At 35.4% G+C, this 25,340-nt stretch overlaps 3 protein-coding genes across 3 annotated transcripts in view; 1 reads left to right on the top strand and 2 right to left on the bottom strand.

Moving 5' to 3' along the window:
- SmydA-1 (SET and MYND domain containing, arthropod-specific, member 1) overlaps nt 1–25,340 on the bottom strand; it is an 88,890-nt gene that overhangs the window by 30,530 nt on the left and 33,020 nt on the right. The gene's annotated exons all lie outside the window — the stretch shown is intronic.
- On the top strand, nt 9,040–11,029 carry LOC108364002 (V-type proton ATPase subunit d 1). Its single transcript, XM_017617543.1, has 3 exons — nt 9,040–9,401; nt 9,648–10,156; nt 10,219–11,029. Exons 1-3 carry the CDS (start codon nt 9,278–9,280, stop codon nt 10,633–10,635), a joined length of 1,050 nt encoding a protein of 349 aa, XP_017473032.1. The 5' UTR covers nt 9,040–9,277; the 3' UTR covers nt 10,636–11,029.
- On the bottom strand, nt 21,702–23,070 carry LOC108364003 (armadillo repeat-containing protein 2-like). The gene is made up of 2 exons (XM_017617544.1): nt 22,708–23,070; nt 21,702–22,634 (listed from the first exon to the last, which is right to left on the bottom strand). The coding sequence occupies exons 1-2, from the start codon at nt 22,930–22,932 to the stop codon at nt 21,816–21,818; spliced, it is 1,044 nt and encodes a 347-aa protein (XP_017473033.1). The 5' UTR covers nt 22,933–23,070; the 3' UTR covers nt 21,702–21,815.

Genomic DNA, 25,340 nt, shown 5'->3' with positions numbered 1-25,340 from the left:
TGTTTTAATTTTCAGTATCATCAACCCATCCAGTGATTTTATTAGATTCCGTTCAATCCACGAAATATTAATTTTTTAAATGTTAAATTTAAAAATATATTAATTATATATATAATAACTACTACTAGGTACTGCAAAGAGTAATAAAATATTTAATAATAAAACACACTTAAAAAAATAAAAACAAAACAAACAAAAAATCATTACGTTTTTTATTTAACTCTAATTGATACTTATTAGCGATCGATTGGCTGGTTATACACATAATATAATTTACGAAGTTACTTTTACGTGGAGAAATAAATGAAACATATATTTGTTACGTGTTTGGCCGAGCTTCTGCTCCAGTTTGTGGTGTGCGATGTTGTTACACAATTCAAGGGACCTACACTGGCGGTCGAAAGTGGATGAATGCTGTTTTGTTTCTAATATTTTTAATATTTTTCGAGCTAAAATGTGTTTATTTTTTATTAAAATATGGTTCATGCTTTAACAAAAATCATATAAATCAGACTTTATACAGAATTTAGAAAAATTCCACGAATTTTGAGCTTTTTGATCGGATTTTTTATAAAATTTTGTGGTATGCAGTTACAAGGCTTATACAATTAGGAGGAGCTAAAAAATCGCATTGATGTTTAATAACTTTTATTTTCTGAGGGCTTTTGAGGTTTTTTTCTTATAAATAGGGAAATCTTGGAAAACTGCCGTTGATTTTTTTTTAATTTTTTTCGGAAACGCTCTTGGGCATATTCTTCCACAAGAAATTTATGTTTATATGAAAAAAAAAGTGCAAAAAAAAATTGTTGGAATTTTTCTAAATTCTATATCAAGTTTGAAAGCTGGATTTAAATGGGTTTTGTTAAAGTATGAACCTTTTTTTTATAAAAAAAAAATATCTTGAAAAAAACATTGCAAATATTAAAAACAAAACACCATTCATCCACTTTTGACCGCCAGTGTATGTAAATTTCGCTGCTGCACCCTGAGACTCGCCATTACTTACCTATTAGAAAAAAAAACATTTGCACGGACTTGGCTCTGGGCTCCATTTCAAAACGACACACATTTTTTTCTTACAGCTTGCTTTCCCTACGCCATGCTTTGAACAAAAATTCGACGGCAATGTTTACTACATAAATTTCTTTCTAAAAGTTTGCCGAAAGCGCTAATATTATGGACCATAAACAGATGTTCAGTTGAGGTGGTACTTGATTGAAACACCGATTTTATTCATCCTACAACGTATTTTCACTAGACACACGACTTTTGTAATTGTATTAGCCGTATTTAGTTAAAACTTTAGGCCGACATAGCCGGCTGGACCACTCGGTAGAACGCTCCATTTCTGGTCCAACCACCAGGCCCGTCAACTTGGACCGTGCCATTTCTGGCTCTACTTTACTTGAAATGGCACTTTTGAAAAATAGTAATATTTCAAGTAAATGGGAAGGAAATTAAAAAGATTAAAAAGAATGTCACCTTTCTTGGCACTTTTATTTTTCCATATGGCACTTTTTTAAGCTAAGGATACGAGTGTCGTGTCGAGTGCAAGTCGTTAGGTATTGCCCAAAATTTCGACTTAAATAGTATATAAAAACCGAAAAGCTTGGCATCACTGGATAGTTTTCTACGATTGTCGTCGTCTAGCTATTTAAGTACGGAAGTAGGCAATTTCAATGTTGTCGAGTCGTGCAATTTAGTCTTATTTACGACTTACGCAATGAGGCTGATTATTTCGAACAGCGATCGGCCTTCGGCAGGCAATGGTAAACCTCCGAGTGTATATCTGTCCCGTAAAGGCTTCTAAAAAAGAAAAAAATTTCGGTAAGGAGGCGACGTTAAACTGTATGTTTATCCATTTGTAAGAGAACTTCAAGACGGAAACCCACAAATGCTCTTCTAAAAACTTAGCCAAAGGTGTATGCACCGAAACGAACCCTTCAAGCGTCCCGATCCTCGGCAATTTTCTATTATTAGGTGTGAAAAATCATCTCTTGAAAGGTGCTGCCATACGAAAGTGGCATACATGGCTATCACTTATTCAACTATCGTAGTACGATTTTTCATAAAATCTATGAAAATTTTATCTTTCGAATAGCTACGGACGTAGCATATATTTTGAATGCGACCGTTCGTAGTGATTCGGATTCAGTGTTCACATTTTCGTAGATATCACGAAAATCAGACGACAATGGATTCAGGGATAGTCCCCGCAATCTTTAAAACTCACTTTTGGGAAGAAGCACCATAAAAACATGTAGCTGGACCAAATAGCGTTCAAGTCGTAACATTCGTGATTGAATGATTGCTCGCGTCGATGGAAACAAGCCTTTCACTAATTTATTAAGGACCTTAGCCCCTTAGGTTAGCTTAAGTTTAAGTCGCTACTGAGCTTAGAATAATAGCTGCTCACCTAAGCCTAAACCGGGGTCCGCATGGTTCCAGTACCCCTACTTAAACCAGTTCGTGGAGTCTATATAGGAACCTTAGTAACGCCATATTGCGCTTAGATTATCTAAAAATACCTATACCTTGGAATTTCTGTAATTTCTTGAATAGCGGAGGGCAATCGCAAAGCAAGTGCCTGACCGATGCATGCTCTACTTCGTCGCGTTCCGCGTGACTTCTTCTTAGGCCCTTAGTTACTCGTATCAAAAAAACCCAGAATGCCTGCTGAGCTATAGCTCAAAATCAAAATTTTGTCAAACTTTTGCGTAAAAAAAAACTATTTTTTCAAATCCAAATTTTTGTTTTAATTTTGAAACTTTTGTAGAAGTAATTATTTTGGACGTGGAGCAAAATAAAGGGGTGTCTCATGATATACTAAGCTTCCCGATTGTATCGATATAATCCCCGATCTTTAACAAAATTAATGTGGCTATTCAAGTGAATCGGTGTGTATTCATACCTTTTATCGTCGAAATACGGATTTAAAACTTTCTTTTCTTAAATTATTTTTTGCTTAGCTTAGTTTACTCGATTTTTGTCTATCGAATTGAAAAAATCTGGACAAATTCTGTTAACTACATAAATCGAAATTAGTTTTAGAAAGTATTGCCCATGTGGCCTCTTTTAATTTTGGAGAAGGTATTCTTCAAATTGTGTGGGACTGTGTAATTGATGATCTCATTTTCGCATTGTAAGTACTATTTATCATTATATAATTTTTTGTTTGCATTAATCCAGAATGTCATATATTTCCGAGAACTAACCGCTACTTATTTTTCTCACTGGACGTGTTATATACGAAACGAGTTTTAATTCCAACGCCAAGCAAACCTGGTTATAGCTAGACAGCACAGATAATTTATTAAAGTTAATTATAAATATAAGAAATCTTAATTGGGAACAAGCGGCACTCTCTACAGCAAAATAAAACCCCTAAAACAAGTGATAAAAATAATTAATTTTTAAGCAAAAAACAAAACCGACTTCAATTCTCATATAAAAAACTAAAATTATCATTAATTTCTTCATAACCCCATTATCGAATTTAAACCAAATTAATATGTGACCACCTGCGAGGCAACACCTTTCCTTTAAAAAAAAAACTATAGAAATGGGTTAACGTAGTCCAAAGTTATGCAGTAACATACATTAATAAAATATATATATATATATATATATATATATATGTATGTATATATTCCGACGAATTGATAACATTCTCCTTTTTGTGAAGTCGGTTAATAATTACAAAATGAAATTATACACGAAATGAATCAATACACCTGCACCCTTGCACCCGCATATCCCATCGAGATAAAAAGTACCCAAATAATTTATAAACTATCTACAAATGCACAAGCAAAAAAGCATAAATGCATATACATATGTATGTAAATACATATTCAAAAGAAAATCGCAATAGCTGTCTGTAAATTCATACGTATACTTATCATAAATATTTTCGCTAACTATGTATACACAGACTCCTCTTTAAGCACAAAAATGAAATATAATAATTAAATTTTTTCGCTTTGAATACAAACTCACATATATATGTACATTGTAATATATTATGCATATATAAACCATTAAATATAACAATAAAAACTGTGAAAATAGTCATATGATATGCGCATATGTATGTATGTAAATAAACAAAAAAAAATTCATTTATTAAACCAAATAAACAAATTTTTGCATTAAAATAGTACAACGATTAATACAAATGGCTTAAGCTTTTGCGAAAAAATATGCGGTAAAATTAAAGCACAAAATTTTTTTGTATAACATATTTAAACTAAAGAATTTTTAATATTATACAATAGAAATGAAAGGGAAACGAAATATTTAAGTTGAAATTTAGGAAAACAACTTCTGACACTGCCGATTTTAGTACAGCAAAATTATATATTAGATAGATCAGGGCCGGCGAACCTTTATACATATATGTACGTGCCATTATTTCCGAAGAAATATTCAATGTTGGCCATGACGTGCCAACGTGCCATGACTTGTCACCGTTCTTTGGTATGTTGTACCACGACCAACAACCGTGCCAAGTTTGGGAGAAATTGGTGGCGCGGTTCCCAAGATATATACGTGTATTCATAAGTGGGCGTGGCGACGCCCATTTTCCCAAAAAATTTATAATATTCTTAATTTTAGCCTAAAAATGATTGTAAATGTCAGTTTTGGGTGAACAATCTTTAGTAGTTACTAAAATACCAGTTTTCGAATTTCTGAAAACTACCGTTATATGGGAGGTAGGCGTGGTTATTGTCCGATTTTGCCCATTTTCAATACCATCCGTCCTACGCCGAAAAGAAGTACACATGCCAAGTTTCGTTAAGATATCGGGGCGGACGAACGGACGGACGGATGGACAGACAGACCTCTACTTCAGAAAATAGTTTTGTTACTCTTAACCAAGCTATCGTAAATCTGCGGGAAACCCTATTTTTGCGTATATGCCATCAATAAGAATCGTATACTCGATAATAGAGCCCCTTACTCTAATAGAAATCACCATCCAAATGAATCTTAAAGAATCTTTGTAAACGAAAAAGGAACGATATGTACATTTCGTCAACCTCAAGATAAAGTCGCAGTAGACAGACCGATCCGGTGTATACTTCATATGTAGTATACCACCGCAAAAAGTAGTGATCGAGCCAAATTAAGTAGGCAAGACTCATTTTGGTATCGCAAAATCAATTTCCATAATTAGTGACGATTTGACGACAAGTCGTCCAATTCTTTATGCTGGACATTATGTAAGAATCTTGAAAGAAAGGTAAGTCATTTGAATTTTCAATCTAAATATCTGCATTTCAACCCGCCATCGCTTATAAGATGGGTAATCAAGTGTTGCAATATCGACCGTGCAGTTTCAATAACCGTCCTGCAGAATCTGTATTGCCCATCCGAAAAAATAGCGGTTCAGACAGGTAATAGAGTTCAGCTTGTATTGTCCTGTAAGAATTCCTGTGATCCAGTGTCCAAGTGAGCGATTTGGAATGCTATAGGACTGGTAGATTGTACCAGTAGAGATTTCTGTCCGCTTTTTTCTTTCTTTGGGCCCTTTTCTGTGCCTAAGTATATTGGCAATCTCATTTCCTTCAATACTGATTTATATAAACTGGAACCCAGATATTGCTCAACGTGCTCAAGGACCAGGAGACGTGCGGTTTTCACGGGGTCCGACCAGAGATCTCTGTCTCTGAGTTGGTGTGATAGACGGAGTCTTCATATGTCCGACATATGTACGTTGAGTTCGTCTGGGTCTAGTCTGGATAAGTAGGAGTTTAGCCTGCTAAAATATTCAGACGACAATTGGGCCAGAGTTACGTGGGACTGTCTCGACAGTTGAAGCTCGTTTTTGTCCACAGCTCGTGATTGGACTCTTATGAAGCCAATGAAAGGAGGGTACTAAGTGTAGGTGGTGACAGTCTCCCTGTGAACGCCGTTGATTGCCAGTCTGTACAGTGTCGGGACCAATGGTTGTTGTACGTATTGTTGGATCTCGTCCTTTAATTCGTAGAGATGCGTTCTGACATGCTAGGTGGATGTTCCGCCTTAAGCAAGTGACTGTTCGAATGCTCACGTCTGTAGCACTCTACTAGAAACTGCTTTCTGGGCACGGTGTTGTGCTCTCGACCTGAACAGCGGCTTGGCTTTCGGTCAAGAATGCAATGTTCTGCTTCCCGTAGTGGCGCTTGTCCGCACATCTTTCTCACAGGTTCCGTGTAAATCAACCCCAACTCAATTTCTTTTATTACTAAGTTCTGTTCTAAAACTTTTTCTAATATCGAACTTTGAATGCATGGTGGCCCTTTGTACTGCAACTTCAGTGTAATGCTTCTATGGCCCTTCTTTGCCGATGTCGACCAGTTATGTTTGTATGATAGTCCTTCTCGTCCGAGTCCGGAAATTAATATGGAGAGGGGTGTTGGCTACGAGAACTTCCAAGGATGGCGTTGAATAAATTTTCATGTATTTTTTGATGATACGCTATTCCGAAATTAAAAAGATTCCAAATATATTTTTTTAAGTGATTCCAAAACACATTCTTTTCGAGTCCTTTATAGATATTTTATCAACGTCGTTGCCGCGGTGATATGGATATTTTTTAATTTTTATTGAAAATAAATATTTGGCTGAGCTTCTCCTTCGATTTGTGGTGTGCGCCTTGACGTTACCACAAAAGGGGGAGGGAACTACAGTTTTACGCCACCTCCAGACGGCAATTTATTTCAAGGGGACATAAAAATGCCAGCTTTCGGGGATCTTTAGGTTGAAATAAAAAACCTTCTACAATTACTGTAGATAAGGGGAATACCGGCAATGATAAAAAATTTGAATAAAAAATATGTAAAAAGTTATACATTTTTCCATCATCAGCATTTCAGCATAAAAAAACAAAAAAATAAGTTACCTATTTTTCTTTTTTCAACAAATAATACTCACCAAATACTTTTTCTTTGAAATAAATAATAAAAAGTTATATTCTGGTAAAAAAAATCTTATACAAAAAATGCAATAATTTTTAAAATACAATCTTTGAATTAAAAAAAAAAAAAATATCGTTAGAATAAAAAAAAATAATAATGGAGTTTAATCTATAAGAAAATACAAAATCAATATGTAAACAAAAAAAATCAGATATTGCAGTTATTAAAAGATAACTGGATTTTAAATAAGTATCAATTAAAGATTATACGCATACATAACAGCGCAAAAAAAATCAAAAAAAATAAAATATTTTCTGTGAAATAAATTTATAACAATTTTTAAGCAAAAAAACAAAATCGACTTCAATTCTCATATAAAAACTTGAGATTATCGTTAATTTTTTCGCGATCCAATTATCGGATCTAAACAAAATTAGTATGGGTACAACCATTCCGATGAAAAAAGAATTATCGAAATCGGTTAACGCGGTCCGACGAACTGATAACCTTCTCCTTTATGTTAAGTCGATTCAAAATATCATATCCCATACTTAGTTTAAACACACATACACACACATAAGTGATCGAATATATATACATACATATTTACAAAAAAATTAAAAATTTTAGCAAATCAAATATGTATCTAAAAAAATAGAAAATATATATTGATATATAAAATATACTGAGGTGATAAAACTTCATTGGTATTTGTGTGATGTTGACGGCGTTTAATTGATAAATAAACAATAAAAATATATATTAAATAAATTAATTTTGTGCTGTTTTGATTTCAAAGGAAGTTAGCAAAAAATATTTTATAAAATATCAAACAAATTGTATGCCAAGTGGTTTCTTATTTCGCTAATTGATTTATTTTTTCACCCAAAAACATAACTGATTTATTAATATTGTTTTAATATGTGTATGTACAAATCCTTGTTTTTCCTACTATTTTTTTTAGTTTTCATTTCTTCGTACTATTTAAAAAACTACGTCTCTGCAACCCTAAAATTTAACGAAAAGTAATTTTCATTCGTCAAGTACCATGACAGTGAAACTGGAAAACAATCGATGTTTGGGACAATCGATGTTTTCAAAGCAAAACATCGATGTACTATCGTTGTTTCCTCCGTAATGTACATAAATGCACATGAACGAAAGACACAAGATCACGTAAGAACAAGAGAGTGAAAAAAGTCGACTTTTTTAGCGGGTTCTACGCCATCTTGTTTCACTGGAAAACGAGCGAAAAGTAAACAAAGCAAAGAAAACAACGAAAACCAAAATTAGCCAAAATTATTGTCAGCCACTTTAAACGCACAATTTAGGTAAAATGATGCAACAAAATGCTTTAAAATGTGTTGTCATGTTGAATTAACTCTTCTTTACTTGAATAAAAGTGTAAAATAGTGGTGCTTGTGATGTAAACAAACGCTCAGCTGACGAACCCGCTTTTGCAAACTTTTTTCTCAAAACCAGTTACAAATACAACGTCGCGTTCTTACGTGATCTTGTATTTTTGGTTCATGATAAATGCATACCTTTGGGATGGAATTGTAAAACAAACAGTACATATTTTGCATATTTTCTCTAATAACTGTGTTTGGTAAAAATAAATTATACGGTGACTGACATCACATGCAATATAGTTTTTAGAAAACTAACCTCCAAAAGTGTTTTTAAATATATAAATCATTTATATTGTGATTCCTCGTAATACAACTCCCAATACATAAACGAGCAAACTATAATTATTTAGATAAACCCTCTGCGGAAGAATTTAAATTAATATTAACTATAGAGAGTACGAATGAATTCGTTGCCCGGGGACTTTTTAATGTGGTGATAATTTCAGTTCCATAAAATATTCGTCAAATTAATTCTTTGTCTCGACAATCATTTAATTAATTGCAATAAAAGATTTTACGAAAATCAAACATTTGTTGGATTCATTAATAGAGCCAAAAATGTGTAGTACTTCATAAAAATTGTTTCTAACAAATGGTGTCTTAATGAGAAAAAAAAACCCATTGATAGTGACAGAAAAAACATCGATAGTGGGGGAAATTGGAAAACGACCATACTATCGATAGTGCCATCGATTGTTTTCCAGCTCTAAATGACAGTCATGTGATGACTTATGACGTTCTGTCACAGTGGTGTTGGTCGATAACGCGAAAACTTGAAAATATACAGAAAAAATTATTTTTCTATCGGGAAATCTTTACCATTCGGGAGTCTTTTTACGTGCACACACAGCAACTTTGGGCTTCAGCTTAAACCGAATTGAAAGAATTCAATTGCGATTTGCATTTTAGTAGCAGCATCTAATTTTCTTCACAAAAACTCGAGCGAAACAAAGAAAAGAAAAAATGAGTGAAGGTTGCATTTTCAACATTGATGGTGGCTACTTAGAGGGTCTGTGCCGTGGTTTCAAGTGTGGCATATTGAAGCAGTCCGACTACCTAAATCTGGTGCAGTGTGAAACTTTAGAAGGTAGGTGGCCTGAAAATCAAATACGGGATGCTCGCTGCGTGTAAGCTTTGGCATTCCGCACTGCATTTTTCATCGTAAAACAGCCGGTGTAAGGGGGTGGTGGTGGTCATGTGACACACCATTAAACTTTGGTTGTGCGTGTGTGTATATTTGCAAATGGCAGGGTTTTTGCGATGCCAAAGCCAAGTGTCAAACTTTTGGGAGTTGTCTTGTGACCGGATTATTTTAGTAATTTTTCTTTTGTAGATTTAAAATTGCACTTGCAAAGTACCGATTATGGTAGCTTCTTGGCCAATGAGCCATCGCCACTTTCCGTGTCCGTGATCGATGACAAATTGCGCGAGAAACTCGTCATTGAATTCCAGCATCTACGTAATCATGCTGTAGAGCCATTGGCCAGCTTCCTGGATTTCATCACTTATGGCTACATGATTGATAACATCATTTTGCTCATCACTGGCACACTTCATCAGCGCCCAATCTCCGAATTGATTCCCAAATGTCATCCATTGGGCAGCTTCGAGCAAATGGAAGCCATTCATGTTGCTGCAACACCAGCTGAATTGTACAATGCAGTGCTGGTTGACACACCACTAGCTCCATTCTTTGTTGATTGCATTTCAGAACAAGATTTGGATGAAATGAACATTGAGATCATTCGTAATACTTTGTACAAGGCCTACCTAGAAGCTTTTTATGAATTCAGCAAGAAGATAGGTGGCTCCACTGCCGATGTCATGTGCGAAATATTGGCTGTAAGTTTAGTTATTTACGATCCGATGTGAATTATTGATTAAAAAAACTTATGCATTTACAGTTTGAAGCCGATCGCCGTGCTATAATTATTACCATTAACTCCTTCGGCACTGAATTGTCAAAGGATGACCGCGCTAAGCTGTATCCTCGCTGCGGTCATATGCACCCGGATGGTTTAGCTGCATTAGCACGTGCCGATGACTACGAACAAGTGAAGACCGTGGCCGAGTATTATGCTGAATATGCCGCACTGTTTGATGGTTCTGGCAACAATCCTGGCGACAAGACACTTGAAGATAAATTCTTTGAGCATGAAGTCAAGCTTAATGTCTTCGCTTTCATGCAACAGTTCCACTTCGGCGTCTTCTACGCGTACTTGAAGTTAAAAGAGCAAGAGTGCCGCAACATTGTGTGGATTTCGGAGTGTGTGGCACAGAAGCATCGCGCGAAAATCGACAACTACATACCCATTTTCTAAATTGTATCCATAAATTTTTGTTGTTCTTTCGGGTTGTTGCTGTCGCTCGTGTATGTTTTGCACTTTGGTCGATCAAAATAAATAAACTGAGTTTTGTTCGATTGAAATCGTTGCATACAAAATCACGAGCATTTTAATAGTTAACAGTATCTTTTTGTGTATATATATACAAATATGTATGTAATTTGTTTGTCTTGTAATACGAGTGGTATACATTAAAGGCAAAATTTCCAAAATTTTTGTTTCAGTATAAACTATTTGCTGATTAATATTTCATGTGCATATCGACATGCATAAAAGTTTAAAAACATACATAGGAAAAACATAATTGCATATATAAATGTAAACTAACTGTATTAAATACCCCATTGTGCAAATATACATATAGAACATACATGCATATATCATTAATAGGTTACTGTAAATTACCTATCTGAAAATAATAAAATTTGTTTCAAACATTCCTTAAAACAGATGTGACTCACAATTTTCATCCTAAATAAGTGATTTAGGCCGAACGTAAGGAGTAGTAATGTCCCAGAAGATAATTTAAGCAATTCTAAGAGGCCTACACAAGAAGGGCTGATTTACGCGAATGCATAAATGTATATTATTTAGCACTACAAATGAATTTCAATGAACATTTTAAGTTGCAATAACACATATGTGATATAAACTTTAAGCAAACACTTCAAAAATACTTTTTATAAATTTAAGAAAAAACTTTAAAAGAACTCCTCCAAAAGGCCATTTGAAGTACATCCTGTAAAAGCCCTTTTGGAAGGCGTTTTATGTGTAGCGAAAGAAGAAGCCCTTCAATTTGTGCCACTCCATACAAAAAAGAAAGGTGAAAGGAATGTAGAGTGGAAGGCCTCTTGACTCTCAGGAAGGGCTTTTAACTCCTGAAATTATCTACTGGGGTACTTAATAACGCAATTAGCCAGTAACAAAATTCAGAGAACAAGGTACCTTACTCTCCCGAAGAGAGAAACTTACTAAGTTTTGCGCGAACAGGAACTATAAAACATTAGCAAGCTTCACTGCGAGCTGGCATCCACGGTTGCATTTCGAGCATAATAATTTTTTTAAATTATTTCAGGTGGAAATCAAAACAGAACTTATACGTATATTTCTTCTTATTCTGACTCTCTTCAACATACGCTTCAATTTCATTGTGGAAGTCACTGTCGGATTTCCTATATCGACAGTGATGTCGAGTGCGTTCCGATTACGAATACAGCTTTTTCAGCCCAGTACCTTTCAAATGTTTGGAATTAATTAAATTAATTGAATAAACGAATATTTACATACTTCTTTCATTAGTAAATCGCAACAAGATTGTTCATTTTTAAATTTAACAAACTCGTTGATTCAAATTAATGTTGACAAATGTGCAACCGTGTGCCACAATCCTGCTTGCAAATTCTTACTGGCAAACATTTTCCCAGCACGAATTTGCAACTTCCCCTCCAAACGAAATGTCAAAATTGTGCTCTATCCTTGCAAGTTTTACTGGGTTTTTGGCTAAACGAACACGATTTGGTAACAATTGGTACCAACTTGTACAAATTTTTTGCATAGCGAACACTACGATCATCATATTAAGAACTACATAGAATATACATCGGTCGAAAAACTATATCAGTCAGTCAAAATATCATCGCATTCGGTCGAATCCAATCCTTAATGCATCGCAAATTTTATTTAAAAAAAACTGGCAGAAAACCAATTTAATGAACCGCGTTTGCAATTTAGCATTGCGAAATTCTAAACTTTGAGAAGGTTAATGATGGCGACGGGAACGTATCTCAGAGACAATAGACCTAATATAATTTGATTTAAATAGCTTAGGGCCGGTTACTCAATGTCTGGTTAACACTAATCTCCGGTTAAACATTGTTATCGACGTATTCGACTCCATTCATATAACAGGGAGTCGGTAACGTCGATAACGATGTTTAACCAGAGATTAGTGTTAACCAGACATTGAGTAACCGGCCCTTACTCAGTTTAGCTAAAGAGCAATTCTTTTATTGCTTCTGTTAAATAGCAAAATGTCCTTGTACACACTTTCTTTGGTAATGTACGCACATACATACATACATATATATGTACATTTCGATGGTCCTCTGCAATAACGACTCAAACCGAAATTCAAAAAATTAAAACCCTTACTACTGTTAAGTGGCTCATGTTCTTAATCCATGTCCAATCCTTACTAAAGTAAGTAGTAAGGATTGCTAAAGTACATAAATTCAAGCCTCATGTAGGCTATACAGCCGCCGAAGTTGTTTCCGAGCGCCCAACTACTCCGAGAGACTCTACATTCTCCATGCCTTAGTTGGTAAAGGGGCTCAGAAGTATGTATGAATGTCTGATAAGGCGGCCACGCCTTTGGTAAGGTAAGGGATATACATAGGTAAGCACCGCCGGTTGAAGTGTAAGGTGCTGGTAAGGCATTGGGTGTATTCGAGCTGCAATAAATGCAGCAGTGTTACTTTTTATGAAACAGTACCACGTTCTATGCGAAAATTTGGGCGACTCTGCCTACATCAAGCGCTTGAGAAACAAAATTTTGACAATCAGTTACTCATCATTGCCAAATCAAAAGCAACATAAAAATTTTTACTGCCCAATTTCTGCAGCATTTTAGGAAATGTTCAGTTGAGCATCAGCAACAAGTCATCAGGAAAGCAGCAAGGCTGCAATATTGCGGTAATTTTTTTGTATGTAGCTCGAACGCACCCATTACTACGAGCCCCTATTTCCAACGGGGAGGATAACCTTTGCCTTCATATTAATTTCTTTATAACAACACAACGCATAATAATTAAATCGCTGGTACTTACCTACTGCTTATTGTTTTTTTTTAACTCTAATGCCGCCTTTATCGCGCTCACTCGGTTTAATTCCCATTCCCCATTTCACTTTGAGCTGTTAAAAAGCAACAAGTCCTTTAAAATTTAAATATTTCTGTGATTTTAAATTTACGTACATACCTCTTAAAATTTATTATCTTAAACGAGACGCTGAGATTTCAATGAAATCATGCGTTTTTTCCGAGGCTTTTAAATTTTGCAGCTGTACATTAAATTTGATTTTTAGCATTTTTTTTAAACTTGAATCCTGTATTGATGTTGATTTATTCGTGCTGCGAGCGTTATACTGGCTGCGTTATTTATGCCACTTCCGGAAAAATTCGACATCTGCATGAAAAAATATTACCGTTGCGTTACTCGGGCGGAAAATCAACTTTAATAAAAATATATTCCATGGTTAACGCTCCAAATAAAGGACTCGCGTATTTGAGTTTTGAATTTTTAATTTAGCGTGTGGCGTGGTACCCGAAGAAGTTAGTCGAATAGCAAAACTTGTTTAAAAAATAGTCGACTTCTCTTAATCGACTAACCGTTTCCTTTCGACTTTTTCAACTAATGATGCGTTTCTATTGCATTTAAATTGAAACATTTAGCACTTAGAACATATATTTTCGAAAAGAGTTCATGCTATCGCATTTACCAAATGCACATTTATGGGCTGTTTTTGCTTACGCGTAAATGTACATTTAGCGCATTTAGCTCTAAATGCTACTCTAAATGTACATTTATCCATACAAAATTCGTCATCTAAATGCAACTAAATGCATCTCAATCTTTGCATTTAGAATCTAAATGCTAAAAGCATCCCTGTGATCTTCCAACATTTCCACGATTCGAACATGGTTTAATGAGAAAAAGTGGCAACATTGCTTTTTCGAGTATACAACCGCTAGCTGCGTTTCAGTGATCGCCGATCGAGATTTCATTTATTATTTTACATTATTTGGATAAAGAAAAGTTACGCAAATTCAACATCGATATGATGCTGATAGAAATCTGGATTAATTTGTGATCAACTCTGTTTGTTTTGTTTCCTAATTAGGTGTGGAAAATATAATTGGCAGCACCGACAAATGAATATATACACAAACAAATGTTCGGTTATGGTTAAAACAATTCATGTTTTTATATTGAATTTTCGGTTTAGAATTTATTTTTCCTTTTCAGTAGGGGTTTTTGCACATTATCTTTTCCGTGAGAATTTATCGTAATGGATACGGATCTGAATAAGCGACTGGAACACGGCTGTTTGTCAAAAGCATACGATTTCGAACTCGCGTAAATGTACATTTGCTAAATGCGATAGCATGAACGCTCTTCGAAAACATATGTTCGAAAGTGCTAAATGTTGCATTTTAAATGCAGCAAAAACGCTGCATTAAGCGATTTCGAAGTTGTATGCTTTTGACCAAAGAATGTAAATGTACATTTACGTTCTTTGATTCAGAGAAATATCTAAACCTCGCACAAATTCCTCTGTTTCAATCCAAACTGCAACTGTCAATTATTTCTTCTTGCCTACCGTTTTTGTTCTTCAGGTGGCAACATTTATTGTGCTCTGACGAATCGCATCGCAAATTCGTTTTTTCGTTGGTTTTCTTCGTCGATGATCGAAGAGGTGGAAAGAAGTTTTACTCATCGTGCGTAGAAAAGTTTTATACAATTTCACTTATGAATATTGGAATAAAGACCAAATAAAAGTGCTTAAATTTGAGGCTAGAAAGATTGTGCGTGTGCGTGCCAATAGGAAAGCAAAATTGCATATTTCTACGGTGTGAAAAAAGTGAAGCAGCAGCAGTACCTAAAACGGTGAAGAAAAATCCAATTGGACTTGAAACCAGATAGAAAAGCAAAGGAAAAGTCATCATATGCGAAGAGCTAAACAAAGAGCAAAGCAACAAGGAAAAATTAGGAATTAAAGAGAAGCAGTGAGAGTGGAATACACAAACAGGAAAAAATTGACAGTTCGCTACGAATGTTGCTAAAAAGTAACTACATTCTTGTCCAGCTCCAATTGTCCATGACATAGGGTCACTGTTCTGGTAGAAACCTCAGAAACAATAACGAAACTTTTGGCCACAAAGCATTGTAAAACAAACATAAGAAACAAAGATAAGAAGAGCATAAAAGCAACGGAAAGAAAGGTGCTTAGCCCATCTTAACGCCTTTTCCACACTGCTACTGCTGTGGCTGGTCTTTCGTTAACGTGTCTTGAACTCTAGTATTACATATTACCTGTGCCCTGTACGCCCCGGAAACACCGGAATACTCATACCTGTCACACGCCACCTTCACTACCACAGCCAACAACAGTGCCACTTTCAACGTTAAAGTGAAGTTTGTGCCCACTGCTAAACTAGTTAAAATCGTGACTTGTTCTTGTTGCAAAATTTCTAAGTGGCAAGAGCCTACGAGGATTGAAGTGTTTCGTTCCTGCTGTATTTCTTCTTAGATTTATCCACAAATTTGGTTTCTTTTCTAACTGAAACGCAGCAATTGAAAACAGTAAATAAGTGAAAAGTTGCTGTGAAGGTACGATTAAAATATTGGATATGGCGCTCGATATGGGACTGCCCGTAAATGGCACCAATGCGCTGACATCATCCTTCACGTCGAAGAAAAAAGATGCATCCACTGCAGCCGAGGAGAATTTATGGTAAGAAAAATTTATGAATGAGAATCCGCGTAGCTTCTGCCGAGGGAGAAAAATATATGTAGGTACATATGTATGTATTTGTGTGGTAAATGTGCATAATATGTACATAAATATGAATGTATATAATATTAAGACAAGAGCGCATATGCATAAAAACTAAGCAAATGCTTTTTCTTAAAATTTAAGACCTTTATAACTCGATTTCTTCAAATAAATTTAATTGAAAAGTATGAAATTTAAAGAAAAAGCAATTGCTTAGTTCTTATGCATACGGCCCAAGGAGTATTGTGTTAACTTTTTGGGGAATACGATGATATTACAACAACAAAGTAAACCAATAACCAGGAACCCGTGAACACCTACATTATACACATTTCCCATTGCGATGCTTAATAATATTATATGCATAATTGTTTTTATATGTATACAGAGGTTTCTGCAATGCATTTCTTAATGACAATATTCACCTGCATACCTCCGCTGCTCACCTAGTCGAAGTTTCAGTACCACACGCGCGCTGGCTACCGTAGACGTCATTCTGTAGACAAGAACAAATGTGAATTCAAAGTATGTATGTACATATGTACATATGTACACAAAGTAATGCCCGTATGTGCGACAAACCTGCTCAAAAGCACTCAACGTTTCTGGCTAATAGCAGAATTTCTATTTTTAATTATTCTCCTAATAATGTGGATGTGTCATCTGAGCTCAAAACACCTTTCACACTCTGAATGCTTCACCTTTCATACCACAAGATTATTTACATGTCAATCATGTTGTGGTATAGATAAGTTTTTTTGGATTTTAACGCCCCCGTTTACGAAATCATAATAAAAAATTTCAGTGTACATTGCATTCAATATCGCCGTCATTTGGTGGACCAAGTTTCTCTGTTTGTTGCTTTGGTTGCATCTGTAGCTCATTAAAATAATATAGTTTTATAAACATACATACATATGTACATACATACATACATACATAGGTGCAAGTTTTTGTTTTCTTCTATATCACTCTCCTACATTGCCCGCTTTGTATTCGTGTCATTTTTTCATGGATTTCTACTGCTCCCACTATTTTCAATATAGACAAGCAACCAGCCAAACGATTGACTACCAACGCTCTTTTGTTAGCCGCTCAGCTCACTGATTAGGAAAGCGAAAAATTGCAAATGCAAATATCTGTTTGTTTTAAAGATTATGTTTATTTTCAACATTTACTTGTTTCATACGTTTACTTTCTACATTAAAAAGCGCGTGAATATTTTGGCACCGATGTCATGTTGTTGTTGTTGTTATTGTTGTTGTAGCGGTGTCATAATAACCGTCGCTGCTGGCTTCGTTATTTGTATTATTTTTTGCTATGTTTTATAATTTCCCAAAGTAAAAGCGCAAAAGTTTTTTTTTTGCACAAATTTATCATGAACATGCTGTTAGCCAAAGAGTAATTCTTCATTAGTATTAGGTTCCCACCATTAAGTGCTTTTGTTATCAGTTCACGTAATAATTCGCATCTGAATGAACTAAAGTACAACAACATTACGAATATATGTGTAGCAACCAGCCTCTATCAACTTTTCTATTATATTTTAAACAGTCAAATTTGCATTATATAAATTATTTGCTCATGATAACGGGGTCACTTCGTTTGTCTAGACCTAAACTGCAGTGAAATCATCGTCATCTACATACATTTTGAGCTATTACTGTAACTCGCCTTGCTTTTGCATAAATGATAGTCCAATCAACTCTAGCGTGATTTATATAGAGTTTAAAATATATTCGCGAGACATTGTATCCACATATTTGAAGAAAGGTGTAAAACAGGCAGTAGGGGTTGGAAATTTTCAGTTCGGACAGATAACCCTTGTCAGCATTTTCGTTGTGGCGTCTAAGGAGGGCATCCACATAAAAACAGGCAGACAGGTAGCAACTAAAATCCAACTAGCATTGAATCGTCCTTAGCAGTAAGTCAACATAGATTCATTGTATAATCGCGGAAGGGTAAGCTAAAGTAAAGAGATGAAATCATTTAAATAGCATTCTAAACTCCAATAACCAGGAAGGCCAGGGACCCGGACTTCTATATTTTTAACTTTTATAATCAAAGTCGTTTTAAAAAAATTCTTTTTGGAATTTTGTTTTATTTGAAATTAAATTTTCTGTCAACTCGGACTTTAATTTTTGTAGTCCAGTAATAACAAACTTGACCAAATATCTTTTAAGCCCGAAATAAGTCTTTCTAATAATAATATCCGAATTAAACAAATTTGGTATCAAATGAAGAAGGACTGAAATAGCTTTAAAACTGAACTATGTAAACAAGAAATGCCTTCTTTTGAAAAATATTTCAATAAAAAATGTCATTTAATTACCATAGAAGAAAGTTTGGTTCAGGTATATGAATTTATTTTGTATAGAATAGATAATACTTACGTGAATAATATCACTTATGTTTTTGTTTGAAAGCTATTTTCGTGCTCTTTCATTTGATACCGAATTTGTTTAATTTGAATGAGCGGTTTATTTATTATTTCGGTAAAAAAAAAAAATATTTGGCCAAGTTTAACCGTTATTACTGGAATAAAAAATAAAAGTCCGGAGTTTTCAGTTATTGAACTTTTTCCCAGAGAGTTGGGAAAATAAGAAGAATCCAGTACTCCTGTCCAGGAGGTCATGGGATCAAAGGAACATTGATAACTTTCTTCTACAATATTTGCGCCGGACTTACTTTCGGTCCCTGAGAAATACGGGTCTAAAAAAAAATGAGAACAATTGCTTTGCAAATTTAATATTGTACTTAAAAGGCAACGATATCCGACTTGTTCGATCTTTTTGGCACGAAACATTTATCGTACATGTACATCTTAATAAATTTCTGACTAAACTGCCCATACAAAATATATCTCAAGGATAAAAAGTATAGACAACACGTTTACAATTTTTAGCGCCGCGAGTCTCTGCTGCCATTTTTCATGTTTTCTCATGCAAATCTAATGGTCTTCAAAAGACGTGATAAATTTCTGGGTTCAATGTGGCGGAAGTATGACCGACTTCATGACCCAGTGATCTGATATAAACCAAATTAGTATAGGACCACCTCTGACGTATGTACCATCTTTCCATAAAAAAAATATAATTATAGAAATCGGTTAACGTGGTTCAAAGTTAAACGGTAACATACATACAAAAAAATATTCCGACGAATTGATAATCTCCTTTTTTGATATCGGTTTAAAACAATGGAATTCGCTAAAATTCCACAAAATTTTGACTTAGAGTGCCTATAACTCAGCAAGTTTATGAATTTATATGAATTAAGGGCCTTATTCTGTATCACGAACGATAGGCAAAACGAACGATTCGTCTGCAGACGACAACCTCTCAGAAAATTATGTCAAAAAGCTGCAACAAACTTTAGAGTCGACTTTATTTTGACTATGAATATGCCCCATTTCTTAAAAAATTACGGTATTCTATGGGCTATAAAACTGCATACCTAGAATTTTTCCAAAAAATCCACGGGAACCAATTCGACAATTTGTTGGGGGGACCGATAAGTTTTAAGATAAATTTTAGTGGGTGAGCGCTTAACATTTTAAACTTTTTTTGGACCACCCTAATGTACATACATACATGTGTTTTGAATAAATTCGGTATTATATTATACGCCCTTGAAATAATATCATTGATTTGCTAGGCGATGATAAAAAAATAAAATTTTAAGCCTAGAGTGCTCGCACTATGAGCATTTTTTCGCCCAGGCAAAAAAAAATCGTTTTATTTTATTTGTAAAGGCATAAAATAAACAATCAGTTGGAAAGCAATAGAAATTCTTGCTGGTCCAGCCGACAGGGCTTCAAAAAAACAGTTAGTATTATTTACTCAACAATCTTCTAGCGCTTAATATTCGGTTTCATTTTAAATCCGACACATACACACATGTGCACATGATTTCCAGCGCTTCATTAAGCGCAGATGATTCACTGCTACCTTCAAATCTCATTAAAAAAATATGAGTTTAGTCGCTGGTGGCATTGCAGTCATCAACGACGCGTCGCTCGCTTATTCGTAGCTGTCGTCGTCGTAGTCGTGGATAGCCAAAAACGAGATGCCTTACATACAGCCGTAGATACTGAAAGGGGTTCGGAATGTATCGAAGGCATGAATGGTTTGGATGGTGGCATATTGAGGCGCACTCAATTTTGGTTGGGTTGGCAAATTAAAATTCTGTTTGCGTTTTGAATTCGCCAATATGGCTGAAAGAAAAAAAACTAAAAAATGCATACATATACAAAAAACGCAAATGGAATTGTATCTCCACATTCAAGTTCGTCTTGCTGACGATGCTCAGAGCTGCTATGTCCGAATATTTTCGTTTAAGTAGTTTAAGACACGTTTTATTGTTGTCATATTCAGCGTTTGGTGTTGACGCTTTTAATTGTGGCATTGTTGGTGATTTTGTTGTTGTTGTTTTCTACTTTGTTTTCGTACTTCTTTACTAAGTCTTGTGCGTTTGGTTTAGACTGTTTTCGAAATTTTTAGCACAGTGAAAGGTTTACGGAAGTATGCTTGACTGTTATTTTGCTACTTATTAGAAGAGAGAAAAACTAAAAATAAATTAAAAGGCGGTAAGAAATGTTAAACTTAGCTGAATATTCGTTAAATACGGTCGATGCCGTCATCGCTATCGGGGAATCGCTTCGCGTGCACCGCAAAAGCTGACAAAAGGGACGGAGTAAACAAGCCAACGGACTGACTATGATTGAGTGCGTACGCGAGTGTATAAATTGTAGAAACGGCGCACACTGGGGCCAAGCGTGCTAAAAACTAAATTAAAAGAAAATCCTGTTGTTGGAGAAATAAAAACGCAGGTTTATTCCCTATTAAATTCTACATTTGGGGCTAAGTTTTTAGCATTCTATCGTTTTTTGGCTGGGAGATATGCGTGTCCAAACTTCACGAATTTGAACAATATTTTATATTTATATTTTCAAAAGAGAAATTCAAATTTGCAATTCAAATTGTTACTGTAAGAAAGCGGTTAAGTTTATTTATTTTTTTGTTTTTATTATGTTTAAAAAAAAAACTAAACTAACCGCTATTATTTGCAAGTGTAATTTTCTAAATCGTTTTTTTTTTTTTTAATGCGCAAAGCGCTTTTTAATTTGACAGTACCGCAATAAAGTATGTTCCTTCCTTACTTAAACTGTTTATTATTTTAAAGCGGAATTATTTCAATCAAGGGTTAATGCATGATGAATAATGGGTTAGGACGTCAAAAATTTATTCTTAAAATGTTGTTCAAGCGAGTCTAATGGACAGAAAATGATTTCAAAATTTTGAGCACCCGCTTCTATGGGGTGGCCCCAGTGTGCGGCGCCGGCACTGAGTACTGGCAGCATGCTGTAGGCTGATAGCTGGGTCTATGTATATGTATGTGAGTGTGCCAGCGCATTTTCCTGTTCCATTTAACCTGCATAAATTAAAAAACTGCACTAAACAATAAATTAATAATTTTTTGTTTTGATTTTCTTTTCCTGTTTAAGTTTCCTTTTTATTGCTCTTTTGTTTTGTTGTGGGACAGTAATTTATCGCTCAAGCTGTTTATTCATACAAATTTCCCGCATTTAAATCGTTTAAATTTCACATTTCTTCAATGTAAACAACATCATCTTCATCGTCTTCCCCCCCGTCTACGCCATTGTTTTTATCATTTCTCGCTTTCAATTGCTGCTGCTGCTGCATCTGTTTTTGCTTCTCTGCCTCTTCGGCCTCCTCTAGCTCTTGCTTATCGTAGCTGGCCTGAATGCGTTCCAACAAATCGGTCGCCACTATCGCGAATCCCTCCCACACCGCGTCCGGCCGTGTGCTATGCTCAAACAAACGCTCCTCATCCAAGTAGTCGACCAACAAATCACAAATATCATCTAATATTTGCTCCTGGCATACATCGGCCACATTGCTAGCGTCAATCAGCAGATTCCACATTGCTTGACAAATGATTGTGGCCAAGAACCAATCTTCCTCCTGTAGCGCAGCACCCAGCAACGTGTGCAATAGCTCTGGGCCTTTATGCTGCATGAATGGCGCACGATTTTCAGCATCGCCCAGCAAGTTGACGAGCACACCAATGGCACAGGCCTTGAAATCGTACGCCTGGCTGGTATTTGTTGCGGACAGCTGTTGTACGATCAGCGCCAGGCCGCCGTTGCGACAGAAGTAGCGACGTGCCTTGTCGTTGCGTGTCAAATTGCCCAATACACGAGCCGTCTCCACTTGTGATGCTTCGTCGCGGCAAGACTTCAGCGCGTAGAAGAGTGCTGTGGCTAAATCGCCGAGCACACATTGCAATGAACCCTTGGCTGTGAGCGCTTGTGCCGGTGTGTTATTCTGTTCCTGATAGAAGCATAGATTGTGTAGTGCGCCCAGTGTGGCATGCAACAATTCCTGTAAGTCGCTCTTCTGTAATGCAACAACAAATTAATATATTTAAATTGCATTTCCTATGCGTTTGCTGTGTTAGTACGCGACTTACCAATTGTATGGCCTTCATGTGCGTAATGGCATTCAATAGATTGAGCATGATGATGCCCAGATTGTGTGTATTTCCCAAACCAATGCCAACCTCGGCATTCACGCTCATATTTGCGACGACTCGTATCATTTTAACGAGCACATCGATCACCGTATCGCCCAGCGAGTTGTGGAGTGTCAAAGGCTCTTTGGAGTAGAGTTCCAGTACGCGCAGCAAATACTGCATTGCAACATCGTTGTGAAAGAACTGTTGAGCTCAAAATGAGTTTTATGTTAAATTAGATTGGAATTATCATCGAAAGTTAAGAAGTTACAATTACAATAAAAAAATAATACATAAGTTTTGTTGTTTGATTTTATTTCACTCTGGGAGATGGTTTTGTTTTTGAATAAGTCGATACCCTTAAACTTGAGAATAGGCGGTTTCGAAACCTTGAGGAGAAACAGGGAAATGTTGTCAAATAAGGGGCGTCTAATAATATGGGGCGGTAATAACTGCAAAATTATTCAAAGGTAAGGTTATTAGAAAAAAAAAATTGGTACGTTTTGCTCTTACAACGTGTTTATCGATAAAGTAGTCGATATGTATAGATAATTCTAAATTTTGTAATTAGTATACATACATACTTATGTATTTGTTATTATTATTTGTCGATATCATTATCGATATATGTATGTAGATACGTACCGATGAATATCGATGATACATTTTTAATGTTCTTATCGAATTCGGTTACTCCCTCAAACAACGATTAACCGCCCTATTCCCACAACACTGACAAAATTCATCATATGACTATTGTCACAATTACTGCGCCTAAAACACAATATAAACATTGTTTCGCCGTTGTGACTTACTCAGTAGATCATAACAATAAAACTGACAATTGTCATACGACAGCTTAAAATAAATTTGCGGCATAGTATTAGGCGCAGTAGTAAAGGCAATAGTCAGTCGCTGAGTTTTGTCAGTGGTGTGGGAATAGGGCGGTAAATTTATGAACATGTATCGATATATTTATCGATTGCGTTATCGATATTTCTGTCGATATATAAAAATCACAATGGTTATCGATAACAATATTTGTATCGATTAAGTCGTTATGATTATCGATATGTTTTCCGATTAAAGCCCCCTATGGTTATCGATACCGATGCTAGTCGTTCGTGATTTTTTCATAAAGTCACAAAAAAGGTTTCTCAGAGGGAATCTGAAAAGTTATCGAAAAATAAGCGAGGAAACTCAAAACAGACTTACATTTTCCGAGGTATCTACCTCTTTTCGGACATTTTCCCCGTAGCGCGTTAACTTACATTTTACATTCTGCAGTTGAAAATCGACTTGCAGTACGAAAACTGAAAATTAACTGTCGAATGTGAGTTGTGCAACACGACATGGGAAAACTATAATTATTTGTGTAGATATTCACACCTAGTTGGTTTTTATTAATGGCAAAAAATAGTTCACTGTCTAAAAAAACTAATCTCATATTAAAAAAAAAATAATATTTAAAAAGTATTTTCTTGAAAAACGCCAATTTTTTAAAAAACATGGTTTTTATAGAGATTAAACAAGCTTTATGATGGTGTGATTTTAAATCGCTAATTTACTGGTCTTCACTATGTAAATCAACTTCAAAAAGTTGTAACTATTTAAACCTGAAAAAGCTTTAGGGCAATCATTCTTTAGCTTTAAAATGACGTTTAGACGAAGTCTCTGCGATGGGTAGAACGCGAGATACAACGATATGAAGAAGTACATTATTTGTGAGAATCACGAAAAAATCCAAGTTAAGACAAATCATGTCTCCGAAGAAAAGAAATTTCTCGAATACGCATAAGCTTATTTCATATATAGAACCCTTACCAAATTTGAAGCCGAAGGTGTGACATAATATATGGTATCCGATATGTTTAAGAATGCCGAATTACACGGAAGGTGTGAATACCTACAATATTTTTTTATCACTCAGTTCTCCCAGTTTTTAAGAAATACAAAATTATATATATTATTTATATGAGGGTGTTATCTCCTCTAACATTTGGCAACTCCTAAGCAGAATCCACTAAACCCGGTAAACTAAAATCGAAAAACTTAACTTTGAATTTACGGACACCGCTGAAATAAAATGTCTAGCTGCTAGTATGTCGCAAAATATATATCCGCTCGAACCCAGTTTAAATTTTGTTGTTAATTTTTTTTTAATATAATTCCTTTAAAGGTTAAGTTCGTTTTCTAACAGCTAGCGATAAGTTATTTCGCTAATTAAAAGTCTCACTCATAACAGAGAGATCTTTCCATATCTTCTACAACATATTCTTATACATACATATGTAACTCACCAGCACCCGAGCGTTGTCGTATTTAGCCATAATATTGCCGAGTATGTAGCCCAGTCTACTGAATAGTGACAGCAATTTTTCCGAAGCATTATCAAAGATCTCACAACAGGGACCCAAAAGCATGCCAATGCGTGCTGTAAAGTTGACCAACACATGGCAACAATCGCCGTCCTCGGATAGCACACTGCAACAGCAACAACAATTTCCATGTTAATTAAATTCGCATTTAAATATTTCAGCAATATGTAATCCCCTCCCTCTCCGTTGCAACTTACCTCAGTGTGCGCACAA

Source organism: Rhagoletis zephyria, unplaced genomic scaffold, assembly GCF_001687245.7.
Source record: "Rhagoletis zephyria isolate East Lansing unplaced genomic scaffold, Rhagoletis_zephyria_1.1 Rzeph_scaffold_01434, whole genome shotgun sequence".
Lineage (NCBI taxonomy): Eukaryota > Metazoa > Arthropoda > Insecta > Diptera > Tephritidae > Rhagoletis > Rhagoletis zephyria.
The sequence above is the reverse complement of the archived record's forward strand: the minus strand, read 5'-3'. Positions and strand labels throughout refer to the sequence as shown.

Excerpts from the sequence above, each read along its gene's own strand:
- LOC108364002 (XM_017617543.1), top strand. The coding sequence starts at position 9,278 with ATGAGTGAAGGTTGCATTTTCAACATTGATGGTGGCTACTTAGAGGGT. Across the intron at positions 9,402-9,647 it reads GCAGTGTGAAACTTTAGAAG|ATTTAAAATTGCACTTGCAA; the intron begins GTAGGTGGCCTG and ends TTTCTTTTGTAG. Across the intron at positions 10,157-10,218 it reads TCATGTGCGAAATATTGGCT|TTTGAAGCCGATCGCCGTGC; the intron begins GTAAGTTTAGTT and ends ATGCATTTACAG.
- LOC108364003 (XM_017617544.1), bottom strand. The coding sequence starts at position 22,932 with ATGCAGTATTTGCTGCGCGTACTGGAACTCTACTCCAAAGAGCCTTTG. Across the intron at positions 22,635-22,707 it reads ACATGAAGGCCATACAATTG|AAGAGCGACTTACAGGAATT; the intron begins GTAAGTCGCGTA and ends GTTGCATTACAG.